Source organism: Sebastes fasciatus, chromosome 14 (assembly GCF_043250625.1).
Source record: "Sebastes fasciatus isolate fSebFas1 chromosome 14, fSebFas1.pri, whole genome shotgun sequence".
Lineage (NCBI taxonomy): Eukaryota > Metazoa > Chordata > Actinopteri > Perciformes > Sebastidae > Sebastes > Sebastes fasciatus.
In genome coordinates this window covers 11282589-11304799 of record NC_133808.1, presented here as the reverse complement: position 1 = coordinate 11304799, position 22211 = coordinate 11282589, and the positions used below count along the sequence as shown (strand labels likewise).

The 22211-nt window shown below is 43.5% G+C and overlaps 2 protein-coding genes across 5 annotated transcripts in view; both read right to left on the bottom strand.

Moving 5' to 3' along the window:
- bcor (BCL6 corepressor) overlaps positions 1-5875 on the bottom strand; it is a 44674-nt gene extending 38799 nt beyond the window's left edge. For both annotated transcript variants that reach the window (XM_074658791.1, XM_074658792.1), the window contains exon 1: positions 5778-5875. In XM_074658791.1, coding sequence (XP_074514892.1) covers positions 5778-5860 — 83 coding nt within the window. In that variant the 5' untranslated portion in view covers positions 5861-5875. The remainder of the gene's footprint in view (positions 1-5777) is intronic.
- A 4805-nt stretch (positions 5876-10680) lies between these two features.
- Positions 10681-22211, bottom strand: part of LOC141782424 (cyclic AMP receptor-like protein A) — a 55796-nt gene continuing 44265 nt past the window's right edge. For all 3 annotated transcript variants that reach the window (XM_074658786.1, XM_074658788.1, XM_074658787.1), the window contains 2 exons: positions 21401-21548; positions 10681-13120 (listed from right to left, as the gene is read on the bottom strand). In XM_074658786.1, the coding sequence (XP_074514887.1) occupies positions 12953-13120; positions 21401-21548 (316 nt within the window). In that variant the 3' untranslated portion in view covers positions 10681-12952. The remainder of the gene's footprint in view (positions 13121-21400; positions 21549-22211) is intronic.

Below are 22211 nucleotides of genomic sequence, written 5' to 3'. Positions count from 1 at the left end.
TTGGGATGTAAATAAATCTGGGATAGTTTATATATTATAATATATTATCATTCTATATGATACATGAGTTATTAGAGGGGAAGTGAGAAAGGGGTATAGGGAAATATAAGTTTGCCTTCTACCTACTCCTTTTCGGACACTATTACTCTTGTTTTGTTTGTTATTATTTTGTATCTGTTTTTATTTATTTTTATGTTCGAAATAAAGTCTTTCATTCATTCATTCATAATATATATATTATATATATAATATACAATATTAATAATAACAAAGCAAATGTTTAAAAGGTTTTTCAAAATAAGGGGACAATTGACTAAAGGGAATGTCAGCAAATCCAAAAGTTATATTGATAGACACACACATATATTCCCATATAAGATATATAAGTTTGCTATAAATTGAGTGTATAGGTGATGCAGATGACCAGAATGTACACTGTAACCAACTGGGTGTTGGTCTTATTGATACTGGTACAACCACTGGTGTTGTGTTTGTACCTTAGTATAGTATGTATCCCATTTTACCCAAACCGATGGATAACAAAATTAGACTGTGAGATACAAATTAAATGTCACTTTTTTTTTTTTTTCAAAACCAACAGATAAGGTGAATCTGTGAAGCACGAGGCAATAGAGAGGAGGGTGGGAGGGAGAGGCAGCTCAAGGCTGGGGCACATCTGTTAAGGCTCCCATGTCAAGTGAAGGAGGAGGAGGGAGGCTATGAATATCAAGCCTGAGGTGTGTGTGTGCATCATGTGCCTGCGTATGTGTGTGTAGGAGAGAAGAGAGAGAGAAGCCAACAGACAGACAGACAGACAGAGAGACAGACAGAAGCAGAGTAGGAGTAGGAAAAGAGAGGGGAACTTGGAAATGGAAGGTCTGGCTGCGTTCGCCACAGCTGCTGAAAGTAGGAGTTAAACCAGACGGTCATACGCAAACAAACACAGAGCTCACAAAGCACTCGCATATGGACGCATTAAAAAAGCAAAGCTCATCTTGAAGGTCGAATTATCCAAAAGTTTGGAGACAGGCACAAAAGACGTGAGTAGAGCAAAGAAAAGGAAGAGGGTCCGTGAGATGAGAAGAAAGGAAAGAAGGGTGGGTGTATTCATGCTCGGCACAGAGCAAAAACTCCACTTTCTCTCTCTGCAAACACATTAAAAAGCCGTTCTTCAAACTTTAATAACATCAAGGTGAATTGCTGGGCCTGTTTGCTCTAATCAGCCTCTACCTCTCATAACTGGGAGTTGCCCCCTATGACCACAGCCACTAAACCACGAGGCCACCAAGGCTCCGTCCACACTGGCTAAATCTGAAAACACTGTGATAAGGAGGCAAATCCACACCAGTGTTCAAGTAGATTTCATCCACACTAAAACGCCTAACCAACAGGAAATCGCTTAAAATTCTTCTCTTTTGTTTGAGTTGTGTGAGTCACATCCAACAAGAAGTGGGACAGAGACAGCCTGGTTACTCTGCTGAGTCTTAAAGCTCTGTTCAGTTTTTCCTCCCTGCTCTCAATGATCACACATACAGTGTTTTAATAAACTCACTATGTTGTTCTTCTTCACATATTGTTTTGTTTTCTGACACTAAAATAGTGAGTCACTTGCATCTTAAAGATGCTGCTTGTTACAGTAAGGACATGTTCAGATGGACTTTAGCCCTGTCTGAAAAAAAGGCCTCTTTATTTGAAACAAACAAACAAACAAACAAAAAAGCAGGGTCACCTGGCAAAAGTTAAACCTGGCTCAACTTTTGCTGGACTGCAAAGCGACATCATCTGACAAGAAGCTGCAGTAGTGTAGTGTTAACTCCTGTGCTGCTGCACCAAGACGTCGATCAAATCAGTATTTTATTTATGATGGCAAAGCCGTCTGACAAACAAAGAACTCATGAATGCAGGTTGATGACGACAGCCATGTTGTGTTATCGGCTGGTTTGACATTTGAAGTGATCGTAATTTTACTGCTACACAGCCGACCAGCCTCAGGTCGTCGTTCTCCAAAGTTTTTTCCCCCTGTTCACAAACACAAGGCCAAGCATTTCAGATTTATCCACTCTGGAGATGTTTTCAAAATACTCGATTTAACAAAGAAAGACAGCTTTGTGAGGATGGAGGGCAAAGAGAGAGAGAATTTAGCTTGCTACAGTGGACATGGGGTTCATCCCACATCTCTTAAAGCAGCAGTGGATAGAAATGGAGAAAATATGATTGTCCCCCGGTGCTCCTAATGGCATCTGCAAGATTTCACAGACTGGAGGAAAACAACCAATCAGAGCCGAGCTGGAACCTTGCCAGTGATTTACAGCTGCCTCCGTTGAATGAACATCAAATAGGAACGCTCTCTCTCTGAAATTACCTGTGATTGGCCAAAGTCTCCTGTCAGGGGCTAGATTTTTTAAAGCCTGAAAACAGAGCCATAAGGAGGAGCAGAAGTCTAGTTTTCTCTCAGAACACTTGAATTACAATATGCTGAAAGGTTAGTATGGAAGTTTTGCCCAATGATACCAAAAATATTCTGCCTACTGCAGGTTTAAACTGCATCCAAGTTTCCCTCACTTGCATCTGTTCCTTGCTTCTCTCCTTGTATTCCCAGTGGGAGGGAAGCAAGGAAAAGATGTAAGTGAGGGAAACATGGATGCAATTAAAAGACTTCGGATGCACCCATAGTCTGTGATTCAAGTATACCTCAGGGGCTGAGAGTATAGGCACAGAGGACACATGCCATTCAATGGACTTTCTTTTCAGGCTTCAGGATGGTGACAGTGCTTTTGGATGTGCATGAACATTTTTGACACGAGCGCCTGAGCGGCCCAACCCCCCAAATTATATACTTAGTAAAATACATAAATGGATATGTATGAATCGTCAAGAGGTGACTAATGAAATAGAGATAAAATGCAGAGCAGCATCAAGTGGCTAAGAACATACAGCATAAAGATTTAGAGGCGTTTTTGGTCTAAGCAAGCTGAGACTCTAAATATGCAGTCTTTAGAAGCTGACCACAAGATGAGAAGTAAACAACGGGCACGAACAGAGAGAAGGCAACCCAATTCCATTTTTTTATGTGGTCACACAGCGGCAGCTGGCATGCCAAGAGCTGCACTCATGCGACCAGCATACCTGCACTCAAAACAGCACTGTGTTTGGTGTCCTTTTGTCTATAGAAACATGCCAGCTTGTATTTCCCCAGGAAGGATATACCACATCTTTAGCCTTGGCAATGTGACTCTACACATTTAGCCACATTGCACCATATGTCTCATTCACTTGCCCTGCCCAGATTTTTGCAGGTAGGATCCAACCTGGCAACCCTGCTACCCGCTACAGACTGTCTGTATTGTTAGTGTAAATACGGGGCCATGGAGACATCTGATGGGCCCCTTTCAGGACTGTCATCAGGGAGGTTTTCAGATGCAACCCGATTGTCTCCAAACAGTCTGAGAAGCTGCTCTGTTGTAAGGAAGACTCTGGCTGACGTCACACGCTACTAATAATCCCGTTGAAAGGTCAGATGGGTGTTGGAAAGACAGGCGAAATCACAGCCCAAGACGCCGGGTCTTCCTCTCCCTCCCTCCTGCTCTGACTCAGAGGCAAACGGCTCTCTCCATCACTCACTGGAAAACTGGATTAGGATGAATATTGCTCCGAGGAACCGCAGGGCAAACCAAGACGCTCAAAACACAAAAACACACAGTTGTAAAGGTATGCTGAGAGTCTGAGGGGGGGACACACACACACACACACACAAAAACAGGTCTGGAGAGAGCGGGCGCAGGGGCCTTTTTTATGGCTGCACTTTTACAGCCGTGTGTGAACTTTGTGGTTGGAAAAGCCAGCCTTAGAACAGCATGGGCCTTTGAAAAACACTCGTGTTGGATAATGGTGACGAAAAACGTGCTTAAAATCTGTGATCCCGTCCTCTGGTTGTCATTCTATGTCACGAATAGGTGTGTGTGTGTCTTGTATAAATCAAAACAGCGTGAACACACACATGCGTGTGCACCCCAGTGTAGAGGGAGCCACACTCTGGGAGGTCACAGTGATCCAGCCATCTGCTGTTGCAATCAGACACTGAAGCGGCGGCCTGACAAACACACACACACACACACACACACACACAGTGTTCATGGCAAGTTCACATATAAGCACACAAACATGCACACCTTCAGCACACATTAACCAAACATACACATGCTGTCCTCAAAAAGGACACACACATTTTGAAAGGGTTGACTGCCAGCACACAAGCAAGCACAGGCATTGCATTCACACACACACACACACACACACACGCACACACACTCTCTCTGTCGGCAGGCTCAGATTGCAGGAAGCTCTTTGCACGCAGCTCAGTCCGCAGCAGCCGGTACTAATCAGCACAATCCACCTGCAGATCGTTATGGATCGCTTACTGCAACTCACACAGTCACAAACACACACACACACGCACACTCTCATGCACGCAAATTTGCCTGAACACTCACTCACTCACACGCACGCACAGGCTCGGCCACGTGCACACGTCCAATCAATAGATCTATACTTGAAACACACACTTTAAAAAAAAAAAAACCACTCATGGTGCTGATTAGGCATTGTTCACGGTAGTCTGAAAATCACCCACTGTTCCAATAAAATGTTTATGGGAGCTCGTTGTGTATTTATGACAGCCAATGGTGACTTTATAGTGAGCCTATCAATTGTTTTTGAATCAATGTTCTAATCTAAAAAAATCATCTCCAAATCTTTAAAAGGTTCACGCAAGGACTGGAAAATGCCTTGAAATATCAACACAGCACCATTTCCCTCTCTCTCTCTCTCTAGCCCTCTCTCTCTGTGTGTGTCACACAAACACGAAATCACACACATGCACGCGCGCAGGGGCGGGCGGACACGCACGTCACGCACGCACCCCCCCCACCGGTGTTGTAGGGCTAACCGGTTCCCCACAGGCGCGCCACGCTGCGTTAGCGCGGCCTCACCGGGGATAATTACAGCCTGGCGCGGCAGGGCGAGCATGGCTCTGAGCCAACAACACTGCTCTGAGAGAGAGAGAGAGAGAGAGAGAGAGAGAGGGAGAGGGGGAGAGAGGGAGATAGAAAATGAGAGAATGAGAGAATGAGAGAGAGAGGGAGAGAGAGAATGAGAGAGGGAGAGAGAGAATGAGAGAATGACAGAGAGAGATAATGAGAGAGAGAGAGAGAGAATGAGAGAATGACAGAGAGAGATAATGAGAGAGAGAGAGAGAGTGAGAGAATGAGAGAGAGAAAAAGAGAATGAGAGAGAGAGAATGAGGGAGAGAGAATGATAGAGAAAGAGAGAGAGACAGAGAGAGAGAAAGGGAGAGAGAGAGAGAATGAGAGAGAGAATGAGAGAGAGAGAGAATGAGAGAAAGCGAGAGAGAATGAGAGAATGACAGAATGAGAGAGAGAGAGAGAGAGAGAATGAGAGAATGAGAGAGAGAGAGAGAGAATGAGAGAGAGAGAGAGACATGGACCTATAGATTAAACCCTAATCAAACCCTAATCAATAGGCTGCTAAATTCATCGATGCAATCAATCAGTGGGCCCTGTGACGTCAAATAACCCCCTCGATCAATCACACTTCTTATTCCTTATTAACCTTGGGGGATCATAACCCCCCACCCCCCCCCCAAACCCCCCTCTCCAAAACGCGCGGACAAAAACATTGAACAGTCGCGTCTTTTTCCTTTTTTTTTTTATTTTAGAGAGAGAGAGAGAGAGAATAAAGATTAAAACCTTCAAACGAACCTTATCTGAGAGGAAGGAGAAGCGGTGGCGGCTCTCAGCGCAGCACAAGAAAGATCCCCTCCTCCTCCTCCTCCTCCCTCCATCCCTCCATCCCTCCCTCCCCCTCTCCTCTCTCTCGTCTGTCGGCCTCTCTGTTGAGTTCCGCTCATAACCTCACCTCCTCGCCACCCAGCCTCCCACTTCCCCGCCTCTCTCCCTGCTTTCCGCTGCTGGCTGGGAGCGCACACACACACACACACACACACACACACACACACACACACACACACACACACACACACACACACACACACACACACACACACACACACACTTTACACACAGAGCAGAGGGAGACACACACCCACCTCTTTATAGCTCTCTCGCTCTGACACGCACCCACAAGCGTGCACAACCTTGCACACACACACACACACAGATGACACACACTCACACACATACACACACACACACACACACACACACACACACACACACACACACACACACACACACACACAGAGGCAGCGTCAATAAAAAGCCGCGCTGTGAGAGAGAGAGAGAGAGAGAGAGAATGAGAGAGAGAGGCCGCCGGCACTCAACTCCCCCCTCCTGCCACTGCGATTAGCGGAGGCTGGCTGGCTGGGGAGAGGCGCCCCTCTGTTATCTGGGGCGGTGGCAGCCTGTGTGTGTGTTGAGAGAGAGAAAGAGAGAGAGAGAGAGAGAGAGAGGGAGAGATTAATTTAACTCTTTCGGAGCCAGCTCGCAGCGCACGAAGCTCCGCTCGCTCTCTCAGGCAGCAGCAGCAGCACAGCCGAGCTGTTATATTAGACAGGACGCAGCAACACGCGCTTCTCAAGACATTATTATTATTATGGACTAATGCTAATTCAATTACAAATGAAATTGTTAATTGCAGCACTAATTTAGACCCGTTATATAGGGAAGATAAAATATACTAGAAATAGAATTGGACAGTTAAAGCACCAGTAGGTAGAATTGGAGCAAATATGATTAAAAAGTGATTTTTGTTAAACGCTCATCTTGACAGTAGTGCATGAGACAGGTAATCTGAAAAAAAAGCATGACTCTGTGTCCTCCAGTGCTCCTATAATGGTATTTGCAATATTTCACAGAGCGGAGGAAAACAACCAATTAGAGACGAGCTGGAGCCTTGCCGTCTCTGAGCAGCTGTCAATCACTCGCAGACTGCGATCAAACGGTCAAACTAGGCAGCGCTGATCAAATACGAATCGATATTCTTACTGTAATGCCTATTTCTCGCCTCAAATGTTTTCAGAAACATCTTGTAGTGTACTGTTTAGCTGTAAAATGATAAAGTTTACTCCGGCTGGTGTGGCGGTGCTTGGTATTTCCTCAACAGATCTGAACATGGCTGCTGGGTCACAAACTTTCTCATTTTACAGCTAAACAGTACACTACAAGATGTTTATGAAAACATTTGAGGAGAGGCATTACAGTAACAGAATATCGATTCATATTTGATCAGCACTGCCTAGTTTGACCGTTTGATCGGAGTTCATAAGTGATTGACAGCTGCCTCTGTTGAATGAACAGCCAATAGGAATGCTCTCTCTCTGAAATGACCTGTGATTGACCAAAGTCTCCATCACAGGTTAGATTTTGTAAAGCCTGAAAACAGAGCCATGAGGAGGTGCAGAAGTCTAGTTTTCTCTCAGAACACTTGAATTACAATATGCTGAAAGGTAATTTTATAATTTTTGCTCAATTATGCCAAAAATATGCTGCCTACTGCGGGTTTAAATTAATAAATATAATATATAACTTTGGTGTTTTGTTTTTTTAAATACTCAAAAAATTGCACTGAGTTTGGTTGGTGACAAGTCTGCAAGGGCCAGTATTTAGTGAAAAGGTGACATTTCGATCCAAACATGTATATAAATTGTCAAAGTGGTCTCATTTTATATTTTGCCAAGCTGGAACATACATTTTGCCACTTTTAGACATATTAGAAACTCAACGTTGAAGCATCTAAGATATGCCAAATGTTTTTTTCTCATTTAATCTGCTGCATATCATGTTGGTCTTCTTGAAACCAATTAGATTCTTTCACCTCACGAGCCTGCGAAGGTCTTTGGAAACCAACACAACATTGTCCCCACTGTAATATACTAATGTTGAACCTTGAAACTTTTGTTTTCATGTACTGTACGTCTGGTGATGCTCCTGCACCATTGAGGATCTTTGTTCAGCTCTTCTCTGAGAAAAAAAAAGGCCGCAGAATCAAGGTCAGTGTCAAGAGGAGAGTGAAGAATCCCAAGAAGCGCCGTCTTTGCACAACCTGTTTTTTCATTTACGGCCATTGTACAAGAAGAAACTACCTGAGAGTTTGGTGTTTGTTTGCACACTGGTATTGGGGGTAAAAACATAAATTTATTGTACATTCTAGTGACAGTTTACTGTACTTTGTAATATTCATATTTACCTGCTCACTGACTGGCTAGATCAACCTGTTTGCGAGGCCCCGGGGCAAACTTTTGCTGCTGAGCCCCTCTAAAATCTTTTGGGGCAAGAACATTATGGTCCTTTGGAAAATAGTAGTTACATGTTTTTGTGCACAGCCCCTGCATTCAAGATAATCAAAAAATATATATTGCTGTAAAAGGCTGCATCACTGTTTTCCAAATTGTTGTTTAAAAACACACCAATGAGCCACACTGTTGCACGAGCGGACTTGTTTCTTCATAACAATGAACATGACCACTGTAGTTTATTTTGAGTCAATCCCACATACACGTCCTGCTGCCATAAATAGGCCTACTCAATAGGGCATCAAATGTGTGTTAATCCACAACTGAAAATAGTCCCCAACAAATGCTCTATTTACTTCTGTTTGAGTTATGTTTGCGAAAAACTACAGTTCCCCATTTTTTTTTTAGAAAATGACTGAGCCTTTTAAAAAATAAAACTCTGCATATATTTGGGAGCTGTTATTAAACATGGATTTTTTCCAGTAAGAACAAATGGGCTGAGTGCCACAGAAGTTGGAAGATCCTGAAATCTGACTACATTGTTGGTTTTAGTCTTTCACGGGATTTGTTGACAATAGGAAAAGTGTAGAATAACACCAGACTTTTGAAGATGCAGTACGCAGGCTGAATCTTAAAGCAGCAGTAGGCGAGATTGGCGCAAACATGATTTAAAAAAGTTATTTTTTATAAAATGGTCACTATGTTCTGACAGTAGTGCATGAGACAGGTAATCTGAAAAAAATCATGTGCCGCTGTGTCCTCCGGTGCTCCTAATGGCATCTGCAAGATTTCACAGACCGAAGGAAAACAACCAATCAGAAGCGAGCTGGAGCCTTGTCATCTCTGAGCAGCTGTCAATCACTCACAAACTCTGATCAAACGGTCAAACTAGGCAGCGCTGATCAAATATGAATCAATATTCTGTTACTGTAATGCCTATTTCTCGCCTGTTTTCAGAAACATCTTGTAGTGTACTGTTTAGCTGTAAAATGCAAAAAGTTTGTGACCCGGCAGCCCACCAGCTGGAGCACAGCCAATAGGAACACTCTCTCTGAAATGGCATGTGATTGTGATTGGGCTAAATTTTTTTAAAGCCTGAAAGCAGAGCCATGAGGAGGTGCAGGAGTCTAGTTTTCTCTCAGAACACTTGAATTACAATATGCTGAAAGGTTATTATGGAATTACTGCCCAATGATGCCAGCAACATTCTGCCTACTGAAGCTTTGAGGCTTGCGCTTTGAACATAAAATTAACTTTAGCATTTCAAGTTTTGCATCTATACTCAAATGCCCCTCCTTTGTCTGAACATCGGCAAAAAAACAGGACAATTTGACACTTGCAGTAAAGCTACAGTTCAATAACAACAGCCTCGAGCAAATAGCTAATTAAAACATTTGATGTAGAGGGCTACACAAAAACTTCCAGTTAATTATTTACAGTTTTAAGACATCATTCATGCAGGCCCGTAATCTCCCCATTAACCTTCTCCAGCCTTATATTTACTGTAAGCGGCGGGTGAGCCGGGTTTAGGAGGGGTTATACCCTCCACCACATCCCCCGCCTGTAAATACTGCTGGGGCTCTAATAGCCAGCAGCAGACGAGGCTCCCGGAGGAAGCAGCGCAGAGGAGCGACAAGGCCTGCCTCGCTGCAATCGCTCCGAGGTGACAGAGCTTCGGCTTGTTTTTCAGCCAGCGTCTGGGCTGCTGCTGCTGCTGCTGCTGTCGCCTCTCTCCCCCTCTCTCTCTCTTCCTCTCTCTGTGCGTCACAGCTAGGTCATGGCTGGACTCCAACAATGGCTCCGGTTTCTCGAGCCACATGCACGTGCGCAAACACACACACACACACACACACACACACACACACACACACACGCGAAAGCAGCACACAAACACAGATCTGACAAATGATAGGGTGGCGAGGCGAGGCGAGCTAATAGTAGGCAGCGCGCCTGCCGACATGCCCGTGGGCCGCGGGGTGTTAAATTGTATCCAATTACGGCGCATGCGACGATATGAGGGGGGAATAATAATTCTTCTTGCGTGACAGGGAGATTCGCTTATTTCCCGGGCTCTTTATATGGAGGGGGGTGCGGTGGGGCTCCAGACGTTCAAAGCTTCTGCGGGAGAGCTGTGTGGGTCCGTGGAGGGGAAAGTCTGGTTTTCTGGAGGACGTGGCGCGCGTATTTCATTAATCAAAATCCAGTTAACCAGATTTGGAGACACGGCAGGGGCCAGCATGGGTCCGACCAATAATTAATATCCATTATTTAAGCAGCCCAGGTCTAAAAGACGTCTTAACACACACACACACACACGCATACAGGGACACTTCACAGGAGGTTGGGAAGGGGCACCAGGGAATGAGGGATTGCATCAATGTGAAAATGAAATAAACACGCCCAGTCTGAGCTTTGTTATGAAATGTTTCTCCTGCTCATTTATTTGATGGAGTGCACAGTCAAGTAAAACCGGCAACAGTGCCAAAAGAGGGGTAGGGGCACAGTGCAAGTGTGTCTGTGTGTGTGTGTGTGTGTAATACTGTGGTGGGGGCTCGGTGAACTGCAAACTAGAGTTGCACTCTAGTGTCATTGACGCCCAGCAGAAAAGTTCAACAACTCAAGGGTAAAAAGGGTCAAGTGTCGGTTCATTAGTTCAACTTGTCAAGAGAGGCAGCTGACAGCCGGCAGCTCCTCGTGCCGACAGTGATGAAACCACCTCGATGTGTTGGAAGAAACCAAATGGGCTGAGGTTGAATATAAAGCAACTCTATTATCCTGCCAATCACACCTCAGCTATGTGTCCCCCTCAGCGCCACTGACAAAGGCCATGAGGTGATGAACCATCAAAGTCTGTCGCTATGCCGTGTATGTCACCGTGTCCAACCTGTTCTGACAGGCACCGTTGCAGAGAGAGCATGTGTGTATGTGTTGACTAACATGTTTTGTTGTTGTTGTTCATAAGGCTATACAGCCCGGTCGCACAGCAGTTTGTGAAATAGTCATGAAATGTAATGTATTGTTTCATGTACAGGGACACAAATTTTAATTAATTTTTTCGTGTTGGTCAGCACGAAATCAATTTGTATGTAATCCTCGTAATTGTGAAACGGGAAGTATTAAGAGCGGCGAACGCCACATAGGGAGGAGGTCGGAGTGGATGGGTGGGTCAAAAAACACTGGACTTTCACCCAGAAGACTGGTGTTCATGTCTCGTGTGAAACCATAAGTCAAAGGTACGGAATTTACCTGGCAAATAAATCAACTAAGTTACTGCACTTACGGTGTTATTTTAACCCAAACCATGATCTTTTCCTAAACCTAACTAAGTAGTTTTGTTGCCTAAGCCTAACCAAGTCAATCTTTTCCTAAACCTAACTAGTTTGTTGCAAAAGCCTAACCAAAGCGTCTTTGAGATCTTTAAAAAGCGCTATATAAGTTTAATCTATTATTATTATTATTAACCAAGTCAATCTTTTCCTAAACCTAACTAGTTTGTTGCAAAAGCCTAACCAAGTCAATCTTTTCCTAACTATACCTAAGTAGTTTTATTTTGAAAAGATTGGAGTGGAAAAAGACACATGCTTCATGTGCTGTTGTGCTGAGCGTCACGAACAAAAAAGGGGAAATTTGTGTCTATGTAAACGAATCAAATAGATTTCATTTCGCGACTATTTCCCAAACTGCCGTGAGACTGTGTTGGGCTATATGTAGTGAATCTGCTCGACTGTCAGGTGAGAGCAGCAGGTTTGGACCGAACTTCCAGTCCGAGGCACGTACAAAAATAGAGTGTACACTTAAATATATACATTGATAAATACAGTATAACAAACAAAGGTTCATAAAAATACAAACAACTTTTCAAAATAATACTTGTGCGAAAGTTGCAACAACGGTAATGCAAAGAGAAAAACAAATACTGTCTGAGGAAGGAGAGACTCCTTTGGGACTTATTTGCCCTCCCAAGTCATCTTCACTGTTTTTAAAACCCCCTCCTGTATTTCCCCTGTACCCCACCTCCCCCCACCTATCGGGAAGAAAATTGTTCACAACCGGGATCAATCTCTGCGCAGACGCTTTCACGTCTGACACACAGGGTGCTTTTTAAAAGGCCTGGTTTTCACCTCGTCCCCTGCAGAGAAGTGAAAAGGTAATTGCTGCGAATGCTAAACTAACACCTTGTTATGATTGCCTTTCAGCCGTTCTTTATGTTTTTTTTTCTTCCCTTTCATTTTTTGCGGTATGCCAAAACGCTGCAGAGTGCAGGAGTCAAGAAGGCAGTGCAGAGAAGGGAAACTGTTTTAAGACCTTTGGGATGCAGCAGATGCCTTTAACATTAGGTGGATCTTTAGAGCCGCTCCTCTCTCATGGTAGTATTGCGGGGAGCTGCGGCTCTGCTCAGTGTGTGTGTGTGTGTGTGCGTGCGTGTGCGTGTGTGTCTTTAGGATATTAAATAGTAAAGGATGGGGATTAATAATGGAACCTGACAGCTCATCTCCGCCTTCTATCTGCCCGACTGTCCCCCCAATCTTTCCTTCCATTCCCTCCCTACCTCTTGTTCCTCCTCTCAGTTTCTAATCTGCTGCGTCTCTCTCTGGCTGTGACCCTCCATCGTGCTCCTTCTCTCTCTCTCTCTCTCTCTCTCTCTCCTTCTGTCTCTGTCTCTTCCTCTCTTCCAGCTCTCTCTCAGGGCCCTCGGTCTTTCAGGGCCATGTCAGGAGAGTAGAAGAGCACGTTGGTGTCATCCTCGTCGTCATCGCTGAGGTCGACCAGGTCAGCCTGTGTGTAGCGCACCGCCCCCGGGTGGTACTCTCCGATCCGAGTCCTGTCGCACAGACGAGACTGCAGAGCCAGCTAGAAAACAGACACAGGGTTTGAAATTAGCGCGCATAGTTTGTACTGGTGTAAAGAGTATGTTTACTCTTGGTCTCCTGGTTTGATAAATGAGAAAAGGCTGGCCGTTCGTTGTGAACTGAACCTCCAAATAACATCCTGGTGCTGCCATTTAGGACGCAAAAATCGCAGTGTCAACTTGGAGGAGTTGAGAAATGTTGCTTGTTTTGATCCCCTCTGGAAACTGAAGCCCAGTTGTTTTCATTTACTACTTCACTCAACTACATAAAAGTACCGTACTTCAAACAAAATGGAGAAAAAGCGCATTGTCACGGTCAATGGCACTCGATGTGATGTAACTTTATGGCACTCAGGATTTGAATAAGAGAAACTTGAACATGAACTACTTTGTCGTGCACCACTATCGTGGACAAAGGAGAAAATAACTGTCCAATCAGAGCTACTGTAAGTATGTAATTTACATGCTTATTGCTAAATAAGCGGCTGTGGCTCAGAGGTAGAGCAGGTCGTCCACCAATCGGAAGGTCGGCGGTTCGATCCCCGGCTCCTCCGGTCACATGTCCAAGTGTCCTTGAGCAAGACACTTAATCCCAAATTTGCTCCCGAAAGGCTGTGCCATCGGTGTGTGAATGAGTATTTAGATTAGATTCTGATGGGCTACCAGCTTGGCACCTTGCACGGCAGCCTCCTACTTGGTGACGTCACCACGCTACGGAAGAAAAGGCGGGACTTCGAGCAAGGCAGTTCAGGAGCAGTGTTTTCTGTGGGGGAGAGCAACTCCCTTTGGCGTGGACTTTAGGCTTTTATAACTTTGCCAACCTTTTACATGCACCCACACTAAAGGAAAAGCACAGAAGCATAATAGGTCCCCTTTAATGACCTGCAATCAAGTCACTACTTCATGCTCATTCAGTTTGTCGGACAACAGAAACAGAAAAATGTCTACACGGTACTTACGAAATGGTGAATTTCGACTATTTAAAACACATTATAGGTGAACACAGACAGCAAAAGGAGGCAGAACGTTTAAAGTAAATCTGAGACTCAGCAGAGTAACCAGGCTGCGTCAACTTCTCCTTAATACATGACGGCTGTGACGCGCAGTTTTGTTTACTGACCGAAATAGGACGACAAAGAAGAGATCTTTACAAAAAACAACCTGTGTAGACACACATTGTTTACACACATAAAACAGCATTTTACAAAATTAGCTGGTTTAGTGTGGACGTACTCTCAAATTGCAGCGATACCGAGGCATATGGGGATTGGGAGCAGCTTTTTCCTGCATGCACACTCACATACACACACACAGACGAAGCGAGGGGTGAGCTCTTTGCAGAGCCACAGGCGGTTCAAGCTGTATGGCTAGAATGCAGATCAATATCAGGGAAGGAAAGAGTGGAAGAGGGGGGAGAGAGGGAGCGAGAGGAAGAGTACACAGGTGGGAGGGAGATGCTACACAAAGGAGCGCGGCAGAAATAATGTAAGAGAGATAAATGCCAGAGATGCTGTAACAGGGTGAAGGGAACAGAAGAGGCATGGGAACAGACACACATACAGTACAGAGATAGAGATAGGAAGAGAGACAGGGAGGAGGAGAAGAGACGGAGACTGCGAGGAAGAGAGGGAAAAACAACGGAGGACGAGATAAGGCAAGAGATACGAGGCAGCGGTAGGCAGGTTTATATGCACACAAGAAACCAGGTTACTGAAAGAAATTGCAGGTAATTAGATGACACGTTTATATACACAGTAGAAACCTGGTTGTTGTAAAATCCTTCTAAGTAATCAGAAGAGGTTGTGTAAGTTTAGCTTAAGTTTGAGTTGCACTAACTCTACTAACTAACAGGGACAAGAATGGGTGGGAATCTTTGGTTTGATTTACATTTTCACGATTCGATTCTCATTTCAATAAATGAAAAAAAAAGTGGCACTATTTTTAGCATCTTTCTTCGAACCATTCACTCATGTTTGTAGTCGGCTGAATCGCAGTATGACACATAAATGTCAGTTAAGCAAACTGGTGTTTAAAGAAGGTCACCATGTGGGAGTATGAAGCTTTCTTTATTTGAAAAAGTTTAAATTTGGAAACATGTTACCGTCATCTGCCTGAACAAGAATAATGAGATGAATGTTTTTTTTACCGACCCCCACCACTGGCTTTAGTGTTTATGCTCTTAGCTAGAAGCATAGGATGCTCTTTGTGTTCTGGAGTCAGAGTGCTCTGCTGTGCTGTTATCAACATTATATCTCAATCAGTAGAGAACACCCTGGGAGTGTTTTGTTTTGCCTTAACAAATCAGTAGCGCATGATGTATCCATCCTTCCAAAGTCATTTGCAGTTGACATGTAAGCTACAGTCGCGGTTGCTAGTGCCGCATCCACACTCATCGCCATTTACCTGCTGCTATTTGTCGCAAAGCTAGCTATGTCGGAGTCGATGTCCCCGTTTTTAGTCCCATATTTATTCCCATCTACAAAATTCTGACTGGTCGACTGTTTCTCCAACCAAAGGAAACAGTTGTTATGACACCACATCAAACCTGTTTGAATCACTGAACATATAGTCTAGTCAGTCTAAAGGTCTATGTCTTTTGAAGTGAGGAAGACTATAAATTGATCTCCATAGACTAGATCAGGCGTTTTAAAAGTCTGACACTCCATTGCGAGTAAGCCGTTGCACTGGCCTTTCTGTTTTTTTCCCCCTGGTGTGTCAAATTCAATTCCGGCCGGCACCGCAAGCAGGTTTAGTAAACAGTGGAAATGTTACGGTGGTTAATTTTCCCTACAACTTCTTTTTTTTTTTTTAAATCTGTTACTTATTCAGTCTATCTTCCAAAACTCTCAAACCAGAGTTGGTGATTGTTGGAACAGTGGAAAGACTAACAAAGACGGTTTTGATGAGTTTTATTTTGTTTGTCGAGTTTGAATGAAGTGTGTTTTACGACAATAAGCGGAGGTCAAATTACTGTTGTCTTACTGGAGTCTAGTGGCTTTGAGGAGAGCATATTAATTGTATGTTTTGCATGTGAATAAATTATAATAATTGTCAAAATCCCTGTTGATTTTATTTCATTTATATTCATTTCAACTCTGGAAAAGGGACGATTTCCATCACTGCCAATCGGAGCTGGAGCCGATTAAATACCCGTGACTACTGCAGAGTCATTTGTCCCGGGTATGAATGCCGATTGTAACTTTTCCCACTGAAGGCAATAGCAGGATGTTAGTAGGTGTTAGTGTAGGCTACAACTTGAGCCCCGTTTTTTTAGCTTGTATTTGTTTTTGTATTTGAAAATTGTCAATATTAAAGGTATTTTCCGAATTATCTATTTGCAGTTTTTGTGTGCAATGGATGTACAGACAACTATCACTGGATTACTTTCATACTCAAGAGAATTTAAGTTGTGAAGTTACAAGGAGTGTCTATTTCTATGATTTCTAAATGGATTTATGGATGTTTAATTTTCGATGAACATCGGATAATGATATCCTCGGAAAGTTTAAGTCACACTGATTAAACGAGACAAACAATAACTATCTTCCCATTGGTTTCAGAACACCAGCATGCACCTTTCCCTTTCACCTCCCGCAGTATCGTTTCCTTCGCCTCTCTTCCTCCGTGTGTCCCCTTTCAACTCCCCCCATGCCCTGGACAAGATTATACCAACTTAAAGTGGTGCAGTGTGTTATGTCGGTTGACTGGCTCGTTAGCTCACTACCGTTAGTCTCTGAGTGATGGTGTACAAAGCGTTCGCAAAATACTTCACCTTCATCTTGCAAAACTAGTTATTAAGCTATTAAATGCAAAATGCTCCCAAGTGCTTGCCGGCATTCAAGATGCCCTAAATTCACAGTTTCGCCTTTTTCATTATGCCAATACAGCGGGGAGAAACACACCAACGTGCTAAAATAAGAATCCGAATCATAGAAGATTCTTATGTAAAAATGTATTTAAATAAAAATCTAATTTCTTTCACTGTTGTCAAATCAGGAGGGGAACCCTGAATGGCGAGTACGGTGAGGAGGGACCGCCAACTCTTTCAATATACATAAGGCATGTGCGTAGTGTATTAAGACCTCAGCCAATCTCTTTAAACGCATGTAAATGCTCCGCAGGCGAACAACACGAGAGACAGAAAGAGAGAGAGAGAGAGAGAGAGCGAGCCTGTGAGTGAGCTAAAGGAGGCAGGGTTAGGAGGGGTAGGGTGGGTGGGTGGGTGTCTGGTACGAAAGCGCAGATTTGTCGCGCTGAGGGAGGAATGCTTTGACGCTGTTACAACCCCCCCACCACCGCCAACCCCCCTTCTCTCCCTTACCCCTCCTCTCCTCCGCCAATCTCACACCTGATGTGTGGGGGCTGCTGGGAGTCGCATGCCAAGATGAATAACAACCGGCTGTTAGTCACGATAGAGCACGAACACACACGCCGCCTGTCTCTCTCTCTCTCTCTCTCTCTCTCTGTCGTCTTCTTTTTCACTTTCTCTCTCCGTCTTCCTCTCTCTGACACACAAACAGCATTTTCTCTATGATTTACGAACACATTGAGATTCCATTTCACTCCTTGGTCTCTCCGCGTCTCTCTCTCCCGACTCACCACAGTGCAACATTGACATTTGGGTTGAAGGTCATACCACACATTCCAGTCTTCCACATTGTGCTCGTGACCCGTTATCAGCGTGGTTGGTGACACCGAGTAGGTGACAAAACGTGTGTGTGTGTGTGTGTGTGTGTGTGTGTGTGTGTGTACGCGTGAACTAAGACCACAGACACTTTTTTTTTTCTTCATGGTTCAATATCAGCTCTGGCTCATATCCGCAGATACTGTCAATGTTTGCAGATTGAGACAAATCTGTGGAGAACTGTATTGATTGGGGTGTTTATTGAAATGCAACCGATGAGGTTTGCGGTTCGCATGTAAAAGCATCATCCGTCTGGTAATTTCGCCTTCATTACATTTCCCTAAAAGCTCGATTTGTGAAAGAGATAAAAAATGAGAGTCTTAGTGATGCGTAATTTCACTCTTTAAATAAGGGGATTTGGGTATCAGACCCAACAATTATTTCCTGTGTAGGTGATTCGGGAACACCTGTGACAGATGGTACCAGACAATTACGGAAGTTAAGTAGTCTAATTGCAAATTCTGAAGCAAGGAACTCGGGGAAAAAAAGCAAAAAATATGTTTTTTGTAAGATTAGCACCTCACTTAAACTTCTAAGTATTAGCATTGCTTGAACTCTTTCTTCTTACATAGTGATTAGGAAATATAGATGCATACTGACAGTGATTTTTATTATCAATTAAGCAGATTCTCGATTAATCGCTTAGCATATAAACTGTCAGAAAATAGTGAAAAATAAAGCCCAACTTCACAAAGGCTATTGGCCTGACCAACAGTCCAAAACCTAAAGATATTCACTTTCTGTTCATATGAAACTAGGGCTGTCAAAGTTAACGCTATAATAACGCGTTAACACAAATTCGTTTTAACGCCATTAATTTCTTTAACGCTTTAATGCAATTGATCTTTCGGATGTAGCGTTTATTTTAAAGTTAGAGTGAAGATACTGGTATCATATGAAACTAAACAATCTAAGGAATTCATTGGTACCAACCATGTTGCGAAGGAGGCTAAATAACGCTCCAAACATACGCCAAATTTTGGCGGGGAAAAACTGTCATGGCCATTTTCAAAGGGATCCCTTGACCTCTGACCTCAAGATATGTGAATGAAAATGGGTTCTATGGGTACCTACAAGTCTCCCCTTTACAGACATGCCCACTTTATGATAATCACATGCAGTTTGGGGCAAGTCATAGTCAAGTCAGCACACTGACACACTGACAGCTGTTGTTGCCTGTTGGGCTGCAGTTTGCCATGTTATGATTGGAGCATATTGTTTTAAGCTAAATGCAGTACCTGTGAGGGTTTCTGGACAATATTTGTCATTCTTTTGTGTTGTTAATTGATTTCCAATAATAAATATATACATACATTTTGCATAAAGCAAGCATATTTGCGCACACCCATGTCGATACGAGTATTAAATACTTGACAAATCTTCCTGTAAGGTACATATTTAACAGGTAAAAAATGTGCGATTAATAGCAGTTAATCATGGACAGTCATGCGAATAATCGCGATTAAAAATTTTAATGGATTGGCAGTGGATTTTTGGCATTTTTGTTCTACAAATTACGACTACTTATCAAGTTTGTAGCCAATTACTTTTCAGTCAATCGACCACTTGTTTCAGCCGTTCATCGGTATGAAACGCTCCTTCTACCAATACCACTGAAACCCTGTCTACACCAGATACTTGTGGTGCTGGTGAGAGTGGTAAATAGCGAGGAGGAACACATAGCCCTTGTTTTTCTGCTGTAATATGAATAGGCCTTTAAGACATTGAGGAATCCTGCTGCTGCTTTGCTGGCATGTTGCTTACACTACGAGGTCATTGTAGACAAGCGTGAGTGGCCAATCTCCCCCAATATCTTAATTTACCACCTCATTATACACAGACCTAATTTATAGAGCCACAACAAACAGAGCATGGTCAAGAGTAGTAGTGCTAGTATGCTAGAATTAGATTCATAAAACAGCTTTAAGTCCTGTAAGCTGTAAGCATAAGTCCTTGAAAAACATTTGTCTCCAACAATGTTTCTAGTTCTTAAGCTGACAACTGACAACCTCCTTCACACAAGCGTAGCCAAATATCCTACAACATCTCAAACATACGGGGACTGGAAATACAGAAGAAGAAAAAAATAATTCAGTCATAGGCCTTTTACCCAAAGCATGCTGGGATAGACTTCAGCCACCTGCGACCCTGAGAGGAAGGTACACTGCAGAGGACAATCAGACGTTTATAAAGTCCTTTTCAACAGACAAGGAATCTGTATGGCAGTGTCTATCTGTTAAAGTAATGGCCAAGTAGTAAAGTAATAGCTATGTTAGCGATGTGGATGTCTCGATGTCTAGGGATGGTGATGTTGTCCACCACTTTGGTCCAGATTGAACTATCTCAACAACTACTGTATGGATTGCCATGAAATTGAATGGCATTCATGTCTGCAGAGGTTGAATCCCAATGACTTTGGATTACCTGGGTTTCCCAGTAGCGCCCTCATGAGGCTGACATTTCTCTTGATATGTCCCATTAACTATTGGATGGATTGCCATTAAATTTAATACTAGATATGCATGGGGCCCAGATAATGACGCCTTGTAACTTTTGTGATCACCTGACTTTTCCTCTAGCGCCACCGTGAGAATGACAGTTTGGCTTTGACTAAAATGTCTCGCCAACTATTGGATGGATGGATGGATGGATGGATGGACAGATATTCATGCCTCCCCAGGATGAATTGTAATAACTTTGATGTTCCTCTGACTTTTCATCTAGCGTTACCATCAATTTTGATTCATGATCAAAAAACTTGCAAAACGAATCAGTCTCAGCTGTTCTTTAGTGCTAATTAGCAAATGTTAGCATGCTAACACACTAAACTAAGATGGAAAATATGATGAACATTAAACCTGCTAAACATTAGGGCTGGGACAATTCACCTATCTCCCTAATCGATACTATCACGATACTTGGGTGCCGATTCAATATGTATTGCGATTCTACAAGTATTGCGATTCAATATTACGATTTATTGGGATTTTTGTTAACTTTTTTAACACTAGACCATGGGAAAAAGTTGAATCATACACTTCTAGGGACTTTTACTTTGGAAAATCTCTAAATTAATACAGCAAAGAATGTTTGATTTTCAGCATGTATGTAGTCAGAGATGTCCTGAAGTCAAATATATCAGTCATTGTCAGGAATTATTTATTACTTTTTTTCCAGCAACCCAAAAATATAAAGAATAAAGACATCTCCCTTACAAATTAGTGGTATTTTCTTTTTAATTTATAAAGGACATGTAATGTTTGTAATTAATCGATTTCTTTTCCCACCCCTTCTAAACATCAGCATGTTAGCAGTGTCATTGTGAGCATGTTAGTGTGCTGACATTAGCATTTAAATACAGCCTCACAGAGCCGGTAGCATGGCTGTAGACTCTTACAAATATCTCCATAATGTAAGTGGAAGTGTTACGGAAAAGTTACCAGGTCCGAGCAAGTCAGGTTGGCACGGCGACTTTTGCGGAAAAAATGACTTGAGGACGTATTCAGACATGATCAATAAGTTAAATTCCAAACACATTTACGTAGTGATTTGCATGTCTGAACAGGGCTATGGATGTACGTGTGTGCAGCTGCTGTACCTGCATGCCAGTAGGGCTCAGTAGGCTCCACCAATCCCTATCCAGGCTGAAGACGAAGGCATTGGCCAAGCCGTGGAGTGGTGCCGACAAGACGTGCAACAGGGTGAGCGAAAAGGATGGATCCTGTGGGTAGAAGGCATTGTGGAGCCTGTTGGAGGAGAGAGAGGGAGAAATAGAGACATAAGCATTGAGTTCATCCATAAAAAATAAATTGTAAATAAAGAGACAACATGCAAGAGAGCTTCAGAGGGTGGAGTAATTGAAGAAGAAGTCAAAAGGAGTAGAAAAGGCAGCAACAGGAAAAAAAGGGGGAAAGACAGAGAGAGCGAGAGGTTGATCGACAGAGCACCAGAAAGAGAGGGAGAGGACAAGTGAGTGACAGACTGAGGGACGGGGTGAGAACGAGAGGTAATGAGAGCGAGCGGCAAAAGCAGAAAAAGAGAGGGGGGGAGAGAGGGGAAAAGGGGGAGGGCGAAAGAGCGAGTGAGCTTTATATCAGCGTTTAAGAGCCCATTAGGCAGCGTGAGACGGCTGGGCTGACACATTCTTGGCTGCCGCCTCGACAGCACGCAGCACTTTACAAGGACAGGGAGAAGTGTAGCGCTCAACTCCCTTCCTCTCCTTCTCTCATCTCAGTTTGCTGCTTCTCCTGACCACAATTTCACCGTCCCGTCTTTTCTCCTTCTTTTTCATTCCACGCACGTTTCCCTACACACCTTGCCTCTACGATATCTCTCCCATTTCTTTGTACTCAGTTTCATCTGTCTGGATATTTCATTTTCATCTTGACTCATGAGGGCGATCCCCGATT